Genomic DNA, 22,186 nt, shown 5'->3' on the forward strand with positions numbered 1-22,186 from the left:
CGAAGCGCGAGTGCCTGGCGAGACAAGGTCAACACGCCATCACCACACCCATCGCCACACCTCCGCGAGTTCGCGCGAGAGCCTCGGGCGAGAAGCCTGGTGATGACTGCCTTCACCGGACAATTGACCTCATGCATCCAAGCCCATCACAATGTGTTGCAACAGCACTACAAAGGACATGCGGCACTGCATGCGAAGCCGCGCGGCATCAGCGTGTAAGTGAGTCTCTAAGTCTACCCATACACACCTTGCACTTGCCGCTCAGCTACATAAACCCCGCCCCTGTCCCCAAACATCTCTCATCTAAACACTCCTTTCGTCTCTACCATGGTCGATACACAACATGGTCAGCACATCCACGCGACCAACATGGCCACTCTCAGCCTCGACCCAGCCCTCGCGGGCGTCATCCCCCTCGAAGACTACCCCAACATCGCAGAGGACATCGTCGCGGGTCGCTTCCCTTATCCTCCCACCCGTTCCCAGTTTGTCGAGATGGAAAGTTTCCTCACCGCTGTGGCGGCTGCCTCGTCTCGGGATAGCGTCCACGTCGCCGCATACACTGCATACGTGAAGGGTATTGTTGTCATTGGGAATTGTGAGTCGCTGGGTTGTGGACAATACTGATTCGAGTGATTTCGCGTGCGAGCCAGCAAGACACCGACAAGTTCCTGAACAGCATCAACACACTGGTGGGTCAAGCCGCGGCCATCCTCCTCAGTGTGCTTGGAGGCCACTCAATTGAGCTCTCCCGTGGGGTCGCCACCGGGAGCGAGTGGTTCCTCGTCCAGGTCCTGTCAGCGTATGGGCAATGGATCAAAAAGTGAGTGATGGCAACGTGAGCACATGACTGACTTGAGCCTGCCTTCCCGACCAGCGAGCGTGCACGAGAACAAGAGCCGCGCCACGGTCGATCAGCAGGCGGTGCTCAACACGGAACGGAGGGAGGACGAGGCTCGTATCACTCATGAGCAGCATGCCAAGGAAGAAGAGGTCACACGCGCCCAGCAAGAGGCGGCCACGCAGGCGCTCCTCATTCAGGATGCGGACAACGACGTTGCGCAACAGGAGGCGCTCCTCGCCCATTATAAGACGCAGGCCTCCACTTCACATCTTGGCAGTAACGCGGCAGCCGGGCCCGTCGCGTCGGGCTCTGGAACCCGCTCAATGAGACTTGAGGAGGCGTCCCCAGGCCGCGACGCGGTCGTCGGAACCGGCACCAAGCCCAAGGAGGAAGACGTCGAGAGCTCTGCCAAGCCCAAGGAGGAGAAGGACGACGACAGGCCCGACATCCCTCCAGCCAACGAACCCCCTCCTGACACCGACAGCGGCAGTGACAGTGATGATGCGCCCGAACCCCCGCCCAACGGCATACCTGCCTTCATCCCCGTCCCAGTGAAACGTCTCCCCCGCCCCAAGCTTCCCCTCCCCATAGGCTCTCGCCCCGCACCTGAGGTCATCGCGCGGTGGCAAATGGAGCACGGCGTGTCCATGGCCGCCCTGCCAGCCAAGTACCGCAAGGTCATGCAGCGGCGCGTCGTCAACTTTGTACGCCGCGCTGAGGCCCATGCGTACAATGAGTGGGTGGCAAACGGCGCGCGTCTCGAACTTGACGAGGCCCGCTGGGCTCTCAAGCCCTTTCGCCTGAAGGACAGCGGCGGCGAGTACGCGCATTGGAACCCTCCATCTGAGACCATCATCGTCAACCGTTACGAGGAGCATATCCACATAGGTTTCAGCCAGATGCTCGAGCAGCGCAAGACGGACACGCAGACGTTGACGAAGAATGACAAGATCCAACACAAGGACCCCATGTTTGTTCACAAGGCTGTGGCCGAGTCGGCTTCTCCCATGACGGTCGAATTCAAGCCTGTTGCACTATTGAAACCCCCCGAATTCAAGCCTCTTGCAGAATTGAAACCTCCCGAATTCAATCCTGTTTCCGAGCTCTTAGAGGCTGCCGCGGTGTCTGACGGCGAAATCTCCGTGTCTGAGATGGAGTCAACCGACGCTGTCCGAGTCGAGACAGCCATGGCCGCCCCAGCCGAGGCTTTCAATGCCGTCGAGAGTTTAAAGGCCAACGATGCGATTACTGTCATCTCAACAGTTCCCACTCTGCCCGTCCTCTCCACCACGCCACCATACAAGGGCATCGAGCAGATGCGCGACATGACAAGCCACTTCGTGGTGGGCGAGGAAGACATCCCTTCAGCATCCAGACCGCATAATCCAGCGGAAGAAGCTGTCGAGAGCAACGGGGGCGACGGGGCTGTCGCCACCGTCGAGGGCTACGGGTCCGTCCAGCACACTGAAACTGTCCCCACCGAGACCGTCGAGGCCCCGCTCTTCGAGCCTTGGCGTTATCCAAGGTGTCTCATACCATCCCTCCCATATGTCCCTGTTCTCTGTGTTGCCCCACCGCCCGAGGACACACCGCACGAGATGAGGCTCGATGACTGGAGCGACGAGGTGCTGGCCGAGCCCGTGATCCTCTCGGAATTCGGATGGCACGACTTTGAGGGGCCTTGGGGCTGTCAGGTGGCGCAGTCTTTTGAGCAGAGTGCAGAGGGGGTGGAGCAGCAGTTTCGCGACGCGCACGCCCCCCTCGCTCCTCCGGCCAGCCCCGACAACTTTGACGAGCGCTTCGAGGACCAGGAAGAGTTCGGTGCACCCGAGTATGCGAATACAACGGATGAGGAGCTTCAGGCCCCACTGAAGGAGGACTGCCATGTCGCCAAGGGCTTCCTCCAGGTGCCGATTGTGAAGTGCCCCCGTGACGTGACCGAGGAAGAGCGGAAGATCATGCGTGCTGAACAGAGGAAGTGGGACTTGGAAGCTGGGGACGATCTTGTCACCTCAAGCGGCCATGAGGCTGACGAGCTGTTCACTCTCGAGGCAGCCACGCCGCCACATTCATCTACCCAGAGTGCATGGTCGTCCGACAACTACACATTTTCGCCACCCAAGGAGTTCAAGATAGACTGGGCGGACGTCTTGGACGATGAGATGGACGCGCGCAACGCTGCGCGCGCTGCGGCTGCCGCAGCCTCGATGTTCCCCGAGCCGTCGAAGGACTGGGCCGACATGTCCGACGACGAGATGGACACCCGGAACGCAATCCGCGCTGAAGAAGTGCGCATCGAGATGGAGGAGGAGGCACGGGTTCAGCGCGAACACGAAGCTGAAGGCGAGCGCCGGCGCCAACAGGTGATTGAAGACAAGCGCCAGCAACGTAAGGCAGAGCTCCGCGTTCGTGAGCGCGGCTTCGTCCAGGCGCTCTCGGACATCGAGTCCGTTGGGAGCGCCGACTCACCCGCCTCAGTGGACAGCACCCCCCGCCGGCCGATGCAGGCCGAACAGGACTCGCCCTCACCCATCCGCTCCATGGTGATGTACTCGCCTGTGCGCTGCTCGACGCCGCTCTTCGAGGAGACGTCCCTCATCGCCGAACTCTCGCCCACCCCTCCCGACACACCTGAGCACTCCCCACAGGTTGAGCAGACGTCACCCTCTCCAATGACTGCTCTTCTCTCGCCGTCGCCGCGCCGCGCTATCGTGGCGAGCTTCATGGAGACATCACCAGGTCTCGCGCTCTCTCCTTCCCCACCTGGTTCTCGGGCTCGGTCGGCGTCGCCCGCCTCTCCCACTCGGTCGCGCTCGGAGCGACTGCTCTTCCCGCCTACAATCTCCTCCGCCTCCATTCGTGCTTCGCCTCCTGGCACCACACCCACCTCTGGGTCCAGCTCGCGTGGGGTCACTCCTCTCACATCTCCACCAACTTCTCTGCCCCTCACGCCATCACCCCGCCACCAGACCAAAGGAAGACGGTCAGGGTCCAGCTCGCGTTCCTCCTCTCGCTCTTCATCTTCTTCCTCATCGTCGGCCATCAGCGACTCGTTCTTTCCCACCAACCTCCCGCAGTCAACGCCCGTGGCGCGCCGTGACCGCCGCCTCGTCTCTCTCCCGGATATCACCGTTCGCCGCACGCGAGTCCGCCGGCGCCACAGCGACGGACACGGTCGCCACACTGCCGACTCGGATGCTGACGTTGATTCGGACTCGGACTCGTCCATGGGTTCGGACTCGGGCCGTTCTCCTGCCTCACCCCGTGCACCCGGCTCACCTGCTCCCACACGGCCTCGTGTCGAGAACCCCCGGCGTAGCGTCAGTATGTGCGCGGCCCCAACCGGCATGATGTCGCCGTCTCTTTCCAACTCTGGCCCCCTCAGTGAGGGGCGCGAGCCGCGCGGAAGTTCACTCTTCCCTCCTGCCAGTCCGACGCCTCGGCGCGAGGCAGCCTTCCTCATCGCCGAGCGGGAGGACTGTGGGATGATGCAGGAGCCAGAGGTGGCACAGGAACGGGTTGCGGCTCAAGAGCGAGAGGCCATCCCAGAGCCACAGGCTGACGAAGAACCAGAGGCAGCGGTAGACACAGTTGCCTTCGCGGAGCCACAGGGCGTCTTCGCGGAGCCACAGGTCGTCGAGGAACCGGAGGCATCTCAAGAACTGGAGGTCCTCGCGGAGCCGGAGACCCTCGCGGAGCCGGAGACCCTCGCGGAGCCAGAGACCCTCGCGGAGCCGGAGACCCTCGCGGAGCCAGAGACCCTCGCTGAGCCAGAGACCCTCGCGGAGCCAGAGGTCGTCGCATCAGACGCGACGGAGCCAGTGGTTACCCATGAGCCCAAGGCCGCCGAGGCTCCGGAGGCAATTGGCCGAGAGGCGATTGAGCCGAACCCCGCAGAGCCGATGGCCAAGCCCGAGGACCCGGTCGTCGACTCATGGGAGCGCAAGCCCTGGGTTCCTCTCGAGCTCCGCACCAACCGGCGCTGGACGGACGACGAGGTGAAGCGAGTTAAGAAGCTCCGGGCCAGGTGGCTCAAGAAACGTGGCAAGCGCACCGTTGGCTCGGACGCGTCGACTTGTGGGAGCGTGCGCTCCATTGCTTCATGGGCAGCCAGTTCGCCGCCCGGCACGCCGCCCGCCAAGCCCAAGGCGCTGGCCGTTATTCAGGACGAGACGCTCGGGTCGCCCTCTCCGATGCCCGACACAGCCACTCCGACTCCTAAGACCACAGGCTCGCTGTTGGACCAGCTACACGCGATCCGGGCGCAGCCCTCTCTGCTTGGCCGTTTGTCCCCTTCCGCTCCACCAGAGGACACACCAACGCCGCGCGCTCCGTCACTCCAGAGCCGGCTCGGGCCCACGCCTAGCCGCGTCCAGAACCTGCGCAACATGTGGGAACAGGGTGGTGCGCAGACTCCGACCCGGACCGAGCCTGAGCCGCTCCCACATGTGCTCGAGTCCAACTCCAAGTCTTTCCGCGACCGCGTTCAGGCGTTTACCCCTCCGCCTCCGCCTCCGCCTCCGAGGACACCTACGCCGCCTCCGCCTCCGCCGCCCAAGCCCCGCAGTAGGCGTGGATACGAGGCGCCGACAAAGGCCAGCGAGAAACGCGAGGACAGTTCCAGCACCCGCCGATCCAGCCACGCGCCGGCACCACTGTCATCCACAATGGCAGCCGCTCACAGGTCGGTGGACGGCCGCGCGACTCCAGCCAGTCGCCCGTCCAGTGCTGAGGGGAACCGTCCTCCCAGCCGGCCATCCAGCGCCGCCTCACGCCCCATCCGATCAACTTTGACCATTCGCGGAGCAGCCGCGGCACATGCCCAGGGTACGCTGCCGCCCCAGTCAAGCGCGCGGGACGTGGGAATGGGAGGGAGAAGTGAGTTGGGGCGTGGTGGTGGTGGTCGCGAACGCGGAGGCACCACTCGTGGCGCTACTCGTGGGACGATTAGACGTGGGCGTGGAGGGAAGGCGTAGAGTGAGGTGGAGTGACTTGTCAGTGTTGTAAGAGGAGGGAAGGCAGAGTTGTAGGGGGGGCGCAGCTAGCCTCTTAGTATTGTAACATGTTTTCTGTGAATCAGTAATCAGAGCAGTATTACTACCTTTGGGTCCGAGGAATGAGATGAGGAATGAAGTCAATTGAAGTGAATATCAAGTCAATTCTCTACAGGGATTCCTGCCCTGGGATTGTAGGAGGGTGAACAACTGTCAGTTTACCATGCGGGTTCCAGAAGGAAGGTGCCAAGCGTTGAGAATCAGAGCAGGTCCACTTGGTCAACAATTCGAATCCAGATTAGCAGCAAGGCGAGGGGGCAATCCACACTTTGACGATCAACGAGGCCCACATCACCGCGTGCGCCCATTAACGACTATCCCATGTCCCATGTCCCACACTCCACATGGCGCATGGCCCATGGGCTCATGCCTGATAATGCGGGCCAGAGATCCAGAGACCGCGATCGACGATTAGCAACCCATTCAAGGATCAAAGGCCCCAAAGCCCAAGGGAAGCACACAAAGCTCAGAAGATCGGCGGTTGGCCATGAGGTCAGTCCCCGGCCCGAAACCTTATCTGCCAAAGTCGTCTCTGCTGCTGCAAATCCTCCTCTGGGCACTTTTATCCTCCGTAACCTTGCGATTCAATGGGCAAAATGTTCTGTATACATGAAGTAAGGCACATTATGACGACAAGATCTACCCCCAATGTCGCGTCACGCGGGATGTCGTATATGCCGTACGCGTCGTGTTGTGTTGGTGTCAATCTTGTGCCTTTTCTGCATGTGATGGATTTTGGCTTCAGTGCGAGGTTGAACAGTATTGTATAGTACAAAAGCGTGAGATCAGAAGGTCTGTGCGTGCCAAGAGGGTAAATAACGGTGCCTTTGTGGGATCTGTGCGCTACTTTTAGAACAAGAACGACGTGGATACAGATGAATGCACAATTGCAATTGCACAATCGTTTACTGGTTGCACACTCAACCTGTCAAGGCTGCAAATTCACAAACTAAGGTTGTCCAATTGTCCAACTGGCAAAGTCAAAGTCTGCACTACGCCCGACGCGTCGTGCACGGAACGCTGATCTGCCCACATTGCAGACATCGGCACCATCGGCACCTATGACATGCGCCCATGACATGAACGCTGGTAGCCCGTACGCAAATGATGGCACGCCACGTCGGGCGTTGAGTCCAGGAGGCAGGTTCATTAGGGTGCAGGAACACATATCCTATGATCCTATACAACCTTCCCAAGTCCTGCCTGCCAGTCTTTCACAGGACATGTTGTCAGGGAATGGGCACGCCACAGGAGAGTCACAACTCTCCAGTTCTCCAATTTTGTTGGCTGCATCCAAGGGCAAACCCCTTACCCCATGCACTTTACTTGATCATCACCTTGAAGCACCAAGCACAAACTGCACCGCGGCGAGATAAAGAAATGCCGCGATCTGGTGGCCGCATCGCCGTTTCGGCGCCCCTTTGATGCCCAGACCTCATTCCCCACGCTCAGTGCTCAGGTCGCTTCTCAATCAAAGGCAGTTTGTCGGTGCGCCGGCGTTGTCCTCTGAATGCTCTGCGCAGTTTGTTGACAGCTCCAGTTATCCAAGGCCTGGCCATGTTGGCCACTGGCCGCTGATTGAGGACATGGTCCAGGTTAGAGGCCAAAGGCCTAGAGGCAGGTGCCAGGGCATCATCTCCCCGCTTTCTGGCACATGAGGAATGGTCGATCAAACCCTTTGTCGAAATCCGACTTGCACGCAGACTTGGTTGTGTGGATGATTGAAGGGCTGTATGTCTGGGCCCAGCGCGGCCAGGCAACCGCACACCCACACGTCCCCCCTCCCTCCCTCCCTCCCTCCCTCCCTCCTCGGAACTCTTAACATTCCCAACTCAGCCTTATATAGTTGCTTACTAGGTACGGATATAGGCACTGTCACGACAATGCCATTCAGACATGACAAGTAGTCTAGTTTGAGTAATGCAGGAGGTTGAAGCGAGACGGCTAGACGCGCCTGAAGGTCGATGGGTCGCGCTTGGACCCTGATATTATTCCTTTTATGGCCCTGTGGCCGATGGCGGATGGCTCATGGCCCAGGGGCCGGCGGCCAGCGGCCAGCGGTTGACATTTTGGACCCTGAGCTTGAGTGTTGGCGCGGCAAGAATTTGAGCCCTTGGCCCTCAAGCCTCTTTCTGTCACTGTCCGCACTATAGACGGCTACCTGCAATACCTGCAACACCTGAAAGCAGCTAGGTAGCTAGGTAGGTGGCAGCAAGGCACAGTAGGTTGGACATGTTCACCATCACCACGTTTACGCTTCCAACCGCCCCACTAGACCCAATAGAGTAGATAGATTCCATCCCATCTCCCCCTCCTTCCAACTCTAGCTCACTCGTCCGACTCACTTGCTACATCGACACAATCTCTCTCTATTCTCTACTCTCTCCCTCGGTCACTCTCTGTCACTCTCTCTCTCTCTCTCTCTCTCTCTCTCCCTCTCTCTCTCCCTTCTTCCTCCTCTCTCTCTCTCTCAAACCTCCTCACGTCTCGACTACCCACTTGACCCTCCACATCCGTCTTACTCTTCAAGCAAACTCGGTGCGCGTCGCCATCACGTCCGCACCCAACCACGCTCTCTATAACGCTTGTGCTTGACGCGCATACACCTCTTCCACGCTTTACGCTTCACGCTCTACGTCCCAACTTGACCTTGACCTCCACCGCGAGAGTCGCCCCATCGCAACTCGTCGACATCTCGACCTCTATAAGCTACACCTGAAACTTCGAGAGAACACATGTCCATCTCGCAAGATTCTTCCTCCGACTAATCTTTATTCCACACACGCTTTCAACCAACTTCACACACCTTGCACAAAATTGAGGGCGGCGGTATGAAACGCTACGACGACATGCCGCTGCCGTATTCGCAGGGCGGGCCTATGCCGACGCGTCGGCCAACCATTCGCGTCACTGGCGGCAACTCTGCCGGGGCCGGAGGCGGCATGGGCATGGGCATGGGCGGCGGAGGAACGATCGGCCGGGGAACAGGAGGCACCGTCAAGCGCTCCAAGACACTCACGAGGCCCGAGCGACACGTCGCGCCCGAGCCACTCATCAACCCCACAGGCAAGGAGGAAGCTGCCGCTCATGCGTCCGGCTCCAAGCTCGACTGGTGGACTCTGACGTCGTGGGTCGTGACGTTTTGGGCCCCTTCCCCATTGCTCAAGATGGTAGGCATCACGGAAGCAAGCTCGAGGCAAGCATGGCGCGAGAAGATCACACTATGCTTTATCGCCATTATCATGGGCGGTATGGTCGGTTTTGCGACCATGGGTCTGCAGAGCGCTCTGTGCCCCGGCGGCGGCAACGGTGCTGGCTACCAATTACTGGGCACTCGTGACTGTGAGTTTACCCGCCTGAGAGAAGATGCGCAGCTCCGAGGAATGTTGGCAGCGATGCCAGCGAAGCACCGGCCGATATCCCTGGCCCAGGCCCTGTAGCTTGGTCTTGGCTTACGGTTGTCTGTCACTACGGACGTGACTGACGCAGCTCCCGCGCACGACGCGCTGACGCTCAGCAACGCTCTCCATCGGCGGCTGGGCATTCAACATCAACGAATCCAAGCCGTTCGGCAATGTCAACTTCTACGAGCTCTCCAACCAGATGACTGGACAGGACATCACGCCCTTCTTCACGCGCACTGCCGCCGATTACCCCGATTGCACCGCAACCAATTTCAGGTACGCTGCGCCTGACATCTGCAACGCAAAGGCCAAGGAGGGAAACGAGTGCATGCTGGAGCAGCTCAGTGCCAACTCGCTGGCCTCGTACGCACTCAAGAACGAGTCACAGTACGAGGGTTACTCGTGGCTCCAGGTGGTCAACAGTACCAACTACATTGTCATCGACGGCTGGGTGCTCAACATGAACCCGTACATGCGAGCGAACCCGCAGCCGATCTCTGGCGATCCCATCGACGCCATCATCCGAAAGGCTATCTCCGTCCAGTCTTCGTCTGGCAAGGACTTGACGAAGCAGTTCTACAACAACCCGGACACCAAGGCTGCCATCAAGTGCCTGACGACGCGCTACCTCGCTGGCAAAATCGACAAGACAACCCCAGGATGCTTTGTCGCCGCGCTTTTCCTCTACGCGTCTCTCATTGTCATTCTCGCCGTCGTACTGGTCCGCTTCTCCATGGCCATCATCTTCTCCTGGTTCATCTCACACAGGCTCATCGAGAAGAAGACGCTCTCGCGCGGCACCGGAATTGCACCGACGGTCATGCCCGAGGGAGCCAACGTCTCTGTGCATAATCAGACGGGCACGGCACCGTGGGCCCAGCCGGGTAGGAAGGGACAGGCTCCAGTCACGGCGGCGGCTCCGGTCATGAGTCTCGATCGCATTGGCGCAGAGCTGTTCTGCGTGTGCTTGGTGACGTGTTACTCGGAGGGTGAGGAAGGTATCCGCAACACGCTCGACTCCATCGCAGGGACCAACTACCCCGACCAACGCAAGCTCCTTTGGGTGGTGTGCGACGGCATGATCACCGGTGCTGGTGAGGCCCAGAGCACGCCAGACATCTGTGTTGGCATGCTCGAGGCGGACCCGAGGTTCGGCAACCCGCAGCCCATGGGGTACATTGCCGTCGGCTCTGGTGCCAAGCGCGAGAATCGTGCCATGGTCTACGCTGGGCACTATGGTGAGTGTTCCAAGACGGCGGGCGCTAACGTCAGTCACCAAGGATGGCCACCGCGCGCCAACGGTCATCGTGGTCAAGTGCGGTGTGCCGTCCGAGGCCAACGACAAGAAGCCTGGAAACCGTGGCAAGCGCGACTCGCAGCTCATTCTGATGAACTTCTTCTCGCGCGTCACCTACAACGACCGCATGACTCCCCTCGATTACGACCTCTTCCGCAAGGTGCAGACCTTGATGGGTGTCACACCCGACTTCTTCGAAGTGTGTCTCATGGTCGACGCCGACACCAAGGTCTACCCCGACTCGCTCGCGTACCTTGTCAACGCGATGGCCAACGACAACATGGTCATGGGTGTGTGTGGCGAGACGCGCATCGCCAACAAGCGACAGTCATGGGTCACAGCTATCCAGGTCTGGGAATACTACATCTCTCACCACCAGATGAAAGCGTTCGAGTCGGTCTTTGGTGGTGTCACCTGTCTTCCTGGGTGTTTCTCGATGTACCGCATCAAGGCCCGCAAGGACACAGAAAACGACTGGGTACCGATCCTCGTCAAGCCTGAGATTGTGCGCGAGTACAGCCAGTCGGACGTTGTCACGCTCCACCAAAAGAACCTGCTTCTCCTGGGTGAGGACCGATTCCTGTCCACCATTCTCCTTCGGACTTTCCCCAACCGCCGCAACATCTTCCTCCCCCAGGCTCGCTGCCGTACTATTGCACCCGACACATTCAGCGTCCTCCTCTCTCAACGCCGCCGCTGGATCAACTCGACCATTCACAACCTCATGGAGCTGGTGCTGGTCCGTGACCTCTGTGGCACATTCTGTTTCTCCATGCAGTTTGTCGTCTTCATGGACCTCGTTGGCACAATTGTCCTGCCGATTGCCATTTGCCTCACCTTTGCCCTGGTCGTCAACTCGATCCTCAAACCGCCTCAAAAGTTCGAGGAAGCCATTCCTCTCATGCTCCTTGCGTGCATTCTCGGTCTCCCGGCGTTTCTCATTCTCATCACCACACGCAAGCTCATCTACGTTGCGTGGATGCTCGTCTACCTCTGCGCCTTGCCTGTTTGGAACTTTATCCTCCCCGTATATTCGTTCTGGCACTTTGACGACTTCTCGTGGGGCGAGACTCGAAAAGTCGAGGGTGAAGTCGTCGACAAAGCCGGTCACAGTGACGCGACTGCCGTATTTGACGGCACGACTATTCCTTTACGCCGTTGGGACGACTGGGAACGGAGTCGACTGCGCAAGATCCGCCGTGAGGAGAAGCGAAGGCGACAGATGGAGCGCATGCACGGGCAGGCGTTCTACGGCGACGACGATAACATGCTGGTGGCGCCCGACCGCGGCTTTGCACGTGACGAGTCAGATAACCAGTCGATTGTCTCGTCTGAAGAAGACGCGTGGGGTGGTGATGTTGGCGGCTACGACGAGAACCATCCGTCTTTCCCGCCTCCGCCCATGTCGCTCCCACCAGAGTCGCGGCCGATGCCAGGTCCGTCGATAGGCATGGACCAGATGGCACAGATGCTCGACCAGGGCTTCGAGGAGCCACCGCCGGCAAACTTGCGACACGACCGCCGCACACCATCGCCGCTGCATCGCCCGCGCGTGTCGCCGCCAGCCGATCAGTACTCGGGGCAGTATGTTGGCGTGGGCCAGGGCCGCGGACCAACGCATGGCCGCGGGGAGAGTACGAGCATCGAACAGTACGTCAATGGGCATGTGCGACAGCGTTCCGCTGGCGGTCAAAACGGGTATGGACCGCTGGGACCCGCGTAGTATAGCATTATGACTGTGACGACGGACTACAACTGGAGACGCCTGTGGGCGCCATTATGACAGACAGCATTCATACACTCTGCATTGTAATAGACTTGCCGCACACGAAGCGGTCCCGTCCTTTGTACATGTTAGTGGGGGCGGTATGCGCATTGCGTGAACCATTCGGATCTGCAGACTACGTCTCAAGCTATGTACAACATCTACATTTACACTACTGCACGAGGCCGCGCGCCTGTATCGTGGCCGCGAGGCTCTCGACCTGTCATCAGCTTGTGACTCTACTCAACGCAGCTGCTCCACTTACTTGCATGCTCGTGTGGCGGATGCGAGCGTCCCAGCGTTCGGTCCAAGCCACGGGCTGGACAGGCGTCTCCTCGCGCTCGACGCCAAGTCCACCAGCGGTTCCGGCTACCTGCCCGTCCTTGTCCTCGTGCCGGCTCTCGAAATACAGTAGCGAGAGCGGCTGGTCGATCCACGCTCGCAGACGCCCCTGCTCGATCATCTTCCGCGCAACGCCCTCGGCGGCCGCAGCGTCGAGGACGAGTAAGTCGCCAAGCGCGTCAAAGCTGATGTTGTCGTAGACCTGGCGTTAGCTCCACCACCTTATTCCTCCGCCGCAACTCACCTTGGCACAAGCGCCGACATTGTGCTCGCGCACCGCGCGCTCCAGCACCGTCCCACCACCCTCAACCTGTGCCTTCTGGTGTGGCATGAGCCCAGCCTCGAACTCGGCGACCTCGGCCGGCCGCACAATATACTCGAGCAGCATCTTGCGGAGCATAGTGCCAAGATGGGGAGGAATGACGGCATACACGCGGTCGTCGCGGTTCAGCTGGGCGAGAAGGCGGAGGCGCTGTGGACCAGCCGGAGCGAGGATGGAAGTAGTAACGGCCTGCTGGAGCATCATGAGGCGGTCGTCTTCGTCGACCGCCGGATCGAGGGATACGTCGTGATACACCCGCGCAGCCTCCGTAAAGCGTGCGCCGTAATCGAACAGGCGGGCTTGAGAGAGACGGAAGGTGAGCTGCGATTCCTTGGGCGTCTCGGGCGTAATCAGGAGAGAGGCGCGATTGAAGAAGTGCTGTGCGCGCTCGCTGCGCTCGTCCTGGTGTCAGCTTATCCTAGAGGTATCCTAAATTAAACGTACTTCCAATAGAAGGCGCACGATCTGGAGGTAGATCCCGAGCTTCTCGTCGTCGCTGACGAGTCGCGACGATCCCTCGAGCGGAATCCGAATCAACGCTTCAGCTGCACCTGCCCAATCCTCCTCGTTCTGGAGGATGGTGCTCTGCGCCCGCCTCAGACGGGTAGTCTGTTCCTCGCACCATCCGGCATTATCCCCCAACACCCCCTCGATGATAGCCTTACGGTCCTCGCGGTCACCGACCACAGCCCCAAGCGAGACCCACTTGGCCTCGTCGTCTCCCTCGGCCTGCAGCCCCAGTCCGGCTGTGAGAGCCGCAACGAAGGCGCCGAGGACGCGTCGCCCGACAACGAGGGGCACACTTGTGCTCGTCGTAAAGTGCAGCCCGAAGGTCGTTAGGTCGGATACATTTGGTGGGGAGAGGAGTGTCTCAAGGAGAGAGAGGTACGAGTCGATGCGGTCGCGCTGGTTTCTGATATTAGAGGAAAGAGGGAGAGGAGCTCACGAGATATCAGCGATGGAGGCGAGCTTGGGCCCAAGGTCGGTGTCGACGTCCATCGTTGATGGTTGATGGTTGATGGAGGAGAAACGTGACGTTGACGTCAACCGGACTGAAAGATAGGGAGGAAGCCGATTAGGACTGTTCCCAATTAGGATGCAACCTAATGTGGAGGGCATTAGGATGATGGGGGGTCTGTCGACCACGCGACGTTATGTCAGCCCCACTCCTCCCTCGTCGCCATCATCGTCACCATCCCTCCTCCCATCTGCCATCTGCCATCTTCCTCATCCAACATGTCCCGCCTCCTCCCACTCGTCATTGACAATGGCACGGGCTACACAAAGATGGGGTAAGCTTCGACGCCTTCAAGCGGAACGGGATGACGTGGAGCGGTTCCGCTCGGCGCTTCTCCGCTTGCTCCCCCTCCTGCTCGTGATCACTCGCTGACCCCAGCTTCGCAGGCAACTCGGAGCCCTCCTTTGTGTTCCCCACCGTGATTGCGACTAAGGACTCGACATCGACATCCGGTAGCGGGACGGGGCGCCGTCCCGCCCCGCCGGTCGCGGCTAAGCCTGGCCACCTCGCGAGCAAGCGCGGTATTGAGGACCTCGACTTTTTCATTGGCGACGAGGCGGTGGCCAACTCGAAGTGAGTGTGGTTTGGCAGTGGGAGAGATACCAGGGCAGTGGTGAGGAGGCGCTGGTCGAGGCGGTGGTGCTGCGGAACGAGCGCTGCGGAGGCGCTGCTGCGAATGCCCAGCCGCCAGATCAATACCGCTCAAGCCGCCTCGGGACAACCTGGCTGACTACAGGACATACTCGCTCCACTATCCGATCCAACACGGCACGATCAACAACTGGGACCAGATGGAGCGTTACTGGGAGCAGAGCATCTTCAAGTACCTCCGCGCCGAGCCCGAGGACCACTACGTGCTGCTCACCGAGCCACCGCTCAACCCGCCCGAGAACCGCGAGAACACTGCCGAGATCATGTTCGAGTCGTTCAACGTCGCAGGCCTCTACATTGCTGTTCAGGCTGTACTGGCGCTCGCGGCGTCGTGGTCGAGCTCCAAGGTCACAGAGCGCACGCTGACTGGTGTGGTCATTGACTCGGGAGACGGCGTGACACGTGAGTAGCCCAGACGTCCCCAGCTGCCCGCATTCGAACGGTAGCTATTCCCGTCCGACCCACTCACACCAGACACCATTCCCGTCGCCGAGGGCTACGTCATCGGCTCATCGATCAAGCACGTCCCTATTGCTGGCAGCGACATTACCAAGTTTGTGCAGCAGCTTCTTCGTGACCGCGGCGAGTCGGCGCAGATTCCTCCAGAGGACCAGTTCCGTGTCGCCGAGAAGATCAAGGAGGACTACACCTATGTGTGCCAGGACATTGTGAAGGAGTTTAGAAAGTACGACGCCGACCCGTACAAGTACTTTTCGCGGTACTCGGGCGAGCACTCTGTGACTGGAAGGGTGAGTGATGGAAGTCAGCCGTGGCCGCACTCTAGCCAGCTGCGCCAAGTCGTTGGCCCAACCCGCCCGCCCGCGCCACTGACCGTAGAAATACGACGTCGACGTCGGCTACGAGCGCTTCCTCGCCCCCGAGATCTTCTTCAACCCCGAAATCTACTCGTCCGACTTTCTCACCCCCCTCCCAGAGGTGGTCGACACTGTCATCCAGACGTCGCCCATCGACGTCCGCCGCGGCCTGTACAAGAATATTGTCCTCTCGGGTGGCTCGACAATGTACAAGGACTTTGGCCGGCGTCTGCAGAAGGACCTCAAGACGATTGTTGACAGCCGCATCTCGCTCTCCGAGGACCGTTCTGGTAACCTCATGCGCTCCTCGGGTGTCGAGGTCAACGTCATCAGCCACAAGCGCCAGCGCTACGCCGTGTGGTACGGCGGCAGTCTCATGGCGTCGCTGCCCGAGTTTTACAATGTGTCGCACTCGCGCGCCGACTACGAGGAGTATGGCCCGAGCCTCGTCCGCCGGTTCTCGGTGTTTGGCAGTGCGACCTAAGGCCTCTAAGGCCCGTAGAAGGGTATCAGATACCAATACCAAGAGGCCGCGTGCGGCTACTAGAGGCGTTGTAGGAAGATGAATGCGTGCGAATGGCGAAGGCGAAAGGCGAACGGCGTGGGGGACGCGTGGTTGAAGCTTGGAGGCCGCGGAGGTGTCGCGCTGGCGGATGGCCAGGCCCAGGGTAGTAATGAATGATGATGACGTCGGGCGATCATGATGACTCGCGGCGATGGAGAACCGCTGGCCGCCCACATGATTTAAGTTGCTCTTGCTCTGTCTCTTTACTCCCTTTTTCTCTCTCGATTGTCATTGCCCTTCCTAATTGCTCTCCCTCCTCTCATCTCGCCATCTCGCCATCTACCCACCTCGCACCTCCCCACCTCGCACCAGTGCAGACTGCGACTGCTTAACCGCCGCGTCTCCGATCGGTCCGACGTGCCTATTCGCATCATCCTGCGCCCTCACAGCTCACCTCGCAACTCATTTTGACTCACCTCCGCGCATACCTCTTGCTCTTGCTCTTGCTTTTGCTCGTGCTCTCGGACTTTGACTCTGCTTGGTCACTCCCAGACACACCTCGAGATCCAGCCCCCTCTTTCCTTCCTTCTCTCCCTTCTTCCCCCTCTCTCTTTCTCCCCCTCACTTCGCTCGTTATGGCCCCAGTCAATAAACACCCCACCTTCCAAGTCGGCCGGCGCCGACGCTCCAACGCAGCCGAGAGTACCGCTGCCGACCTGGCCGCGCGTCGTCCACGACGACTTAGTAACGGGTCGCGCCGTCCACCGCCGGGCATGTTGGAGAAGGCGCTGGAACGGCCGCAGCTCTTGGTTGGGATTGTGTGTGCCGCTGTGTTTCTGTGAGTGGAATTGCCGTGTGGTTTCGACTTGGCTAGTCTTCGAAGTGGTGCGTTGACTGCCGCTTCGTGATCGCTCACTGCGCGGAACCTTGCCTCTCCTTGCCCCCAACCCCCTCACCCTTCCCTGTCACCCGCCTCCCTCTTTCCCAACCCGAGATCCTCGCCGGCTAGCCTTCTCTCTCCGCTAACCTCAGTATCGGCTGCGTCATCGCCGTGTCCTACGACACAGCCCTCCCGACCTCAGAACTGCACCATGTACACAACCACGCGCCCCTCCGCGCCGCCTACTTCGCCCAGAAGCGCAACGCGATCAACGTCATCTTCGTGAAACGCGCCTGGGCATGGACAGCCGCCATCTACCTCCTACACCTCGTCACTTCGCCGGGCACCCCAAACGTGCCCTCCTCCGCTGCGTCCGTCGGCAAAATTAACCCCGCCCTGCACAGCAACCATGCCTCCTCGCGCAAGTCGCGTGGGCAGCGCCTTGCTGCCCTAGTCCTCGCCTCACTAGCGTGGATTCTCTTTACGGCGTGGTGTTTCGGTGCGGGTCTCGGAGATAGGATCATCGCGCTCTCGGGAGGGACCTGCGCCGTCCCCGTCCCGAAGGGAATTGATATTTCGACACTAGAGCACCTCGTCCCCGACGGACACAACATGATCATCCACGCGACAGAGCACGCCCCGGAGCGCGTTTACCTTCCTCTCGGGCATGAATTCTGCTGCAACACTCCGCTCGCACCACACACACATCCGCGCCTTTTTGCCGTCCTTGACGTTCCACTCCAGCGTCCTCGGTGGAGTGGCGGATTCGACGTCTCGGGACACGGGTTCCTTCTCACACTGGGCGCTGTCGTTCTCGCAGCTGAGATCGCTCCAAGTTGGCGTGCGGCGCTGGCTGAGCGTCGCGGACAGCGGACGAGGGCGAGAGGGGCCAAGGGGTTGCTTCACACATTTAGCACGGTGGCTGGAACCGCGCTCATCGCGCTCTGGGTGTGGATGCTCTTCATGACGGCAGTGTACTTCCATGACTTGGAGGAGAAGCTGGCCGGGTTAAGTAAGTCCCTGCGTTCCCAGCTAGAATTTGTCGTAATGTGCAGCTGACCCCAGGCCTTGGCCTCGTCGCGGCGACGCTCGTCAACCTCATGATCCCCGGTCAGTCGGCCCCCGTCATCGAGTTCAAGGTGCGCGGTGCGCCGCGGCGGCCGCCCGCATCACTCGTGGGCCATGATGACGACCACTCGCCTGTGTTTAGCGGCTCGAGTTCAGGCGACGACACACACACCCCCCTCTCGCCCACGCCTGTACGATCTCCGGGTCCCACGGTTGAGCGGCTCGACACAGTGGCCGCGCGAGAGGAGCAGGCGCAGCGCGTGCCCGTGCCTATTATCCGCGAGCCGGCTGCGACGATCCCCGAGGGCAAGCTGCATCACGAGTAGGTGCAGTGTCGTTTAGGCTGCCGCGGCCAGCGAACGCGTAGGCAAGGTACAGCGATGTAGAGGTACTTGGGCGCGGATACATGCCCCACACGCCAAGCCGTGCCAAACGTCAGTGCGATTGCATTAGCCACCAGACCGACCCAATATACCCGTAGCGCCAAAAGCATTGCGAATCCCAGCATGTATACCTAACCAAGCCAAGATCTAAATCTATTCCGAGAGGCACACGCCCCGTCTAATTAAAACAGGCTCGCCTGTTGCTGCTGCTGCTGCTGGCCGGCGCCAAACATGTTCTGACCCGCGAACGGCGAGCCTGCGCCGAACGGTCCCGAGCCCGGAACGCCGGGTCCGCCCACCCCGCGGAACGGGTTGCTGCCCGTGTTCTGACGCTGCAGCTGCGGGCCAGGGTTCTGAGTGTGCTGCGCTGCCAGCTGCTGCCCAAACGAGCTGGTTGGCTGGAAGCCGGTGGGCTGCGCGTGGAGTCCGCCGAAGGGGAAGCCGGTTGACTGGGCGGGGACACCAGCGGTGGGGGACTGCGCTGAGCCGGGCGACTGAGCGCCGAGCCCGCTGGGAAAGCCGGTCGATAGCGTACTGAGACCAGCGGAGAAGGGGAAGCCAGTGGCCTGGGCGCTGAGAGTCGCACCGCCTGTGCCAGGAGAGCTGGGTCCCGCGCCAGAATTGAACGGGAACCCCGTCGCCTGGTTGCCAATGCCGTTCGCGCCGGGCGACGTCACGCCTCCGGGTTCCGGGATAGGAGGAAGGCTTTGCTCAAGTTGCGCACCGAAGCTGCTCGTCGGCTTGAACGGCTTGACCGCGCTGCCTCCGACACCAGTACGTTGGGGCTGGAGGAAGCCGCCCGACCCAGAGTTTACGTTTGCGTTCGAATCCATGACAGAAAGCGAGTTGAACTGGGAGAAGAAGTCGTCCTGGCCCGGCTGCTTGTCCATTGCGAACGCGCTCGCAATGTCGCCCATCGCCGAGCTGGGCTTTGCCGCTGCGGATGAGGACGAAGAGAGAGGATCAAAGTTCCACGGGTCGTTGTTCGGCTGCTGCTGAGGCTGTGCCTGTTGCTGAGCCATCTGCTGTTGTGGGTTGAGGCCACCCGCCGCCGCAAACTGAGCCTGGAAACGCTGGTGCGCCATCTCGTTCATGTTCGGCTGGTGGGGCATGGGTGGGGCTGGCTGCGAAATACCGCCTGGCGGGGCGAAGGGGTTGTTCGAACCCGTCTTCTGCGCCGTGAGCGGTTTGGGCGAATCCGTTCGGACAGCGCTGCTGAGCACGTTGGGTGTTGAGCTGGGTCGATTGTCACCCGTCAGGTTGGGCTGACCGAACGGCGTTGCGGGCTGAGAGAATGCGCCGGACATGCCCATGCCACCCATTCCGCCCGCGTGGCTCATGCCCATACCCCCCATTCCACCCATGCCAACCATGCCCGAGCCGCCCATGCCCATCATCGCGTTGCTCGCCATGCCCGTAGCCTGCGGCATGGTAGAATGGCGGAACGGGTTCGAGCCAGTCGTCTGCGGTTGCAAGAAGCCGGTCTGTTGGGGTTGGAGAGACGAGGGGAAGGGGTTGTTCTGGTTTGGCTGCGCGAGCAGAGACGACTGCTTGCCATCGCCGGCCATCTGGCCGAACGGCTGCGAGGTGGACGCGAGCGGGAACGTTGACTGGCGCTGTGCCTGGAACATAGGGTTCCCACTGCCCGAGAGCGATGGCTGGAGGAAGCCCGTGGTCTGCGGCTGGAGGAAGCTGCCCTGCTGCTGCGGCTGTTGCATAAAGCCTTGCGAATTGGGGAAGCCGGTCATCTGCGGTGCCATGAAGCCCGTCTGCTGGGGGAACATAGTGCTCTGGCGGAACGGGTTGGCCATGCCTGTCATCTGCATCTGCATAGGCATTTGACCGCCCATGGATCCAATGGTGGACATCGACCCCATCGGACCCATCTGGCCCATGGGCATCTGGCCGAACTGGCCCATCCCCATCCCCATCCCCATGCCGCCCATGTTGACCGAGTTTATTGAACTGCTGCCCGCGACGGGCGACGTGGGCGAGTGGGCCTGCTCGTTCTCAATCGACTCGAGGAAGTCCTGAATCTTGGCCTGCGCGTTGGCGACGGGCGCGGGAGGCGCAGTCGTCGGTGCCGATTTGCTGCTCTCCGCCTTCTTGTCGCCCTTCTTATCGCCCCTCTTGCCACCCGCAGACGACTTGTCTCCGGGGCGCGCCTCGACGACTCCCAGGCTCTTCTTGTACTCAAGGCGGTTTTCTTCAAAGTTGGGGTCGTTCAGGTACTCGTCTAGCGCCTTGACCAGGGATGTTGGTGCGTGCTTGAGGTTGGGTACGGGCACGTTTACAATGTTGTTCAGACGCCTTGCAACCGCGAGGTACTCGACAATCTTGTCCGTCTGCTTGATAAACGACTTGTAGATGTCAAACGAGTCAGTCGCGTCGACCTTGGACATTTCAAAGTAGTGCTCGAGGATGTTGCAAACACCCTCGTTGCCTGCCTGAAACAGCACGAGCAGGTCTTTGATGAGCATGCGGAAGGCCAGGACCGTGTTCTCGTCGCGCAGGTCGTCGTCATAGAACTGGCGTAAGCTGGGAGTCATCTGTTCCTAGCTCACTGTGCACCGGATTAATGCGTCCAGGATGCGTTGCACCTGCTTGACCTCGCGCAGCAGACCCTGGTCGACGGGCAGGTGGCGAAGCCGCCTTGCCTTTGCTGGAGGTTAGTGGGTCACTTGTAGCACGCAGGCAACCCACAGTTCGCGCCGAGACCAGTGCTCCGGCGATTGCTCTCCGTCTGGAGATAGACGAGGTCGTGGCGGAGATCGCGGAATGCGCGAATCCGGCTGTCAAGATAGTACGCATATGGCGACAGGTTACTGGGAGGGTGGTAGCCTGGTGTCAGTTTGATTGCCGCGCCCTCGCCCCACTCCATTCGTGGGGCTGCTCTCTAGGCTTGATCGAGACAGATGTTGTGCGGCGGCTTCCTGCGCCGGCAATCGCGCCGGCCGCCACCGCCGCGGCCGGCGACCACCCTGGGGGCAGGGTGGGGCGCTTCTCTGCCTCAATCCACTCGGACCAGGTAAACTTACCCGCTCCGTCACCCATATCCCGGACGTTGCGGAGGCGCAGTGTATCCGACCGCGCCAAGTGACCTAGTAGCTGCTCGCTCGCACCCGAGCGCATCATCTGGTGCAGCGTGATGAGCGCCTTGAAGACGACCTAGGGTTAGTGCTTGGGCTCGGGGCACGCTAGCAGCTCGGGCCGGCGGTGCGAGGCTACACGTACCACGGGGTTGTTGTCGCGCAGACGCATTGACAGCGCGCGCGTGATGTCGTTCAAGGCATTGTCGTCGAATGTGGCTGCGATGAGTGCGCTGAGGTTAGCGAGGGGAGGGAAGGAAGAGGTGGGAAGAAAAGGGGGACAGGAGGGAGTGGGTGGGCTGTTAGAGGGAGGGAGGGTGAGCGGGGTGGGATGGGGATGGGGATGGGGGATGGCGAGGGGAGTGTGAGAGGGAGAGAGATGTTAGTCGGCATGCCTTTGAGGATCACATCGGTGGGACCCGCGGAGCCCTACTCCGCGGATCCCAAAAAGCATCGACGCCGCACTCGGCTCCTCTGACCAAACCGCCTTTACCCATCCACGCCTCTCGTGTCGGTCCCAACGACGCCATGACCGCGGTCTCCCTGCACACTTACTCCAAGTACTGCGTGTCAGTGTCCTGTTCCTTGTCAAGTCGGGACCCACCTTGGCTTTTGGCGGCGCATTCTTGGGCTTGCACGCCAACTTGACGATCTTGTCATAGTCCTGGCGGGGGGGCATTGTCGCCGTGGTTGGGGTGGAAAGTCGCCGCGGTTGGGGTGAAAGGAGTGTGGTTGGGTTGGAAAGAGAT

At 60.6% G+C, this 22,186-nt stretch overlaps 6 protein-coding genes across 6 annotated transcripts; 4 read left to right on the forward strand and 2 right to left on the reverse strand.

The window, feature by feature from the left end:
• Positions 1–327: 327 nt before the first annotated feature.
• CcaverHIS019_0410700 (uncharacterized protein) lies at positions 328–5,820 on the forward strand (the record flags this gene model as incomplete). The annotated part of the gene is made up of 3 exons (XM_060600974.1): positions 328–598; positions 634–823; positions 861–5,820. 3 exons carry the CDS (start codon positions 328–330, stop codon positions 5,818–5,820), a joined length of 5,421 nt encoding a protein of 1,806 aa, XP_060457515.1.
• A 2,909-nt stretch (positions 5,821–8,729) lies between these two features.
• CcaverHIS019_0410710 (uncharacterized protein) lies at positions 8,730–12,322 on the forward strand (the record flags this gene model as incomplete). The annotated part of the gene is made up of 3 exons (XM_060600975.1): positions 8,730–9,240; positions 9,416–10,540; positions 10,575–12,322. The coding sequence occupies 3 exons, from the start codon at positions 8,730–8,732 to the stop codon at positions 12,320–12,322; spliced, it is 3,384 nt and encodes a 1,127-aa protein (XP_060457516.1).
• Positions 12,323–12,536: 214 nt separating this feature from the next.
• On the reverse strand, positions 12,537–14,027 carry CcaverHIS019_0410720 (uncharacterized protein; the record flags this gene model as incomplete). Its single annotated transcript, XM_060600976.1, has 5 exons — positions 12,537–12,584; positions 12,630–12,908; positions 12,951–13,430; positions 13,473–13,941; positions 13,975–14,027. 5 exons carry the CDS (start codon positions 14,025–14,027, stop codon positions 12,537–12,539), a joined length of 1,329 nt encoding a protein of 442 aa, XP_060457517.1.
• A 237-nt stretch (positions 14,028–14,264) lies between these two features.
• ARP3 (uncharacterized protein) lies at positions 14,265–15,996 on the forward strand (the record flags this gene model as incomplete). The annotated part of the gene is made up of 5 exons (XM_060600978.1): positions 14,265–14,320; positions 14,425–14,619; positions 14,783–15,099; positions 15,172–15,446; positions 15,535–15,996. 5 exons carry the CDS (start codon positions 14,265–14,267, stop codon positions 15,994–15,996), a joined length of 1,305 nt encoding a protein of 434 aa, XP_060457518.1.
• Positions 15,997–16,652: 656 nt separating this feature from the next.
• Positions 16,653–18,291, forward strand: CcaverHIS019_0410740 (uncharacterized protein; the record flags this gene model as incomplete). Its single annotated transcript, XM_060600979.1, has 3 exons — positions 16,653–16,855; positions 17,050–17,909; positions 17,963–18,291. The coding sequence occupies 3 exons, from the start codon at positions 16,653–16,655 to the stop codon at positions 18,289–18,291; spliced, it is 1,392 nt and encodes a 463-aa protein (XP_060457519.1).
• A 239-nt stretch (positions 18,292–18,530) lies between these two features.
• On the reverse strand, positions 18,531–22,116 carry CcaverHIS019_0410750 (uncharacterized protein; the record flags this gene model as incomplete). The annotated part of the gene is made up of 7 exons (XM_060600980.1): positions 18,531–20,876; positions 20,913–21,010; positions 21,052–21,189; positions 21,387–21,516; positions 21,583–21,670; positions 21,993–22,000; positions 22,042–22,116. 7 exons carry the CDS (start codon positions 22,114–22,116, stop codon positions 18,531–18,533), a joined length of 2,883 nt encoding a protein of 960 aa, XP_060457520.1.
• Between the last annotated feature and the right edge of the window lie 70 nt (positions 22,117–22,186).

Source organism: Cutaneotrichosporon cavernicola (assembly GCF_030864355.1).
Source record: "Cutaneotrichosporon cavernicola HIS019 DNA, chromosome: 4".
Taxonomy (NCBI): domain Eukaryota; kingdom Fungi; phylum Basidiomycota; class Tremellomycetes; order Trichosporonales; family Trichosporonaceae; genus Cutaneotrichosporon; species Cutaneotrichosporon cavernicola.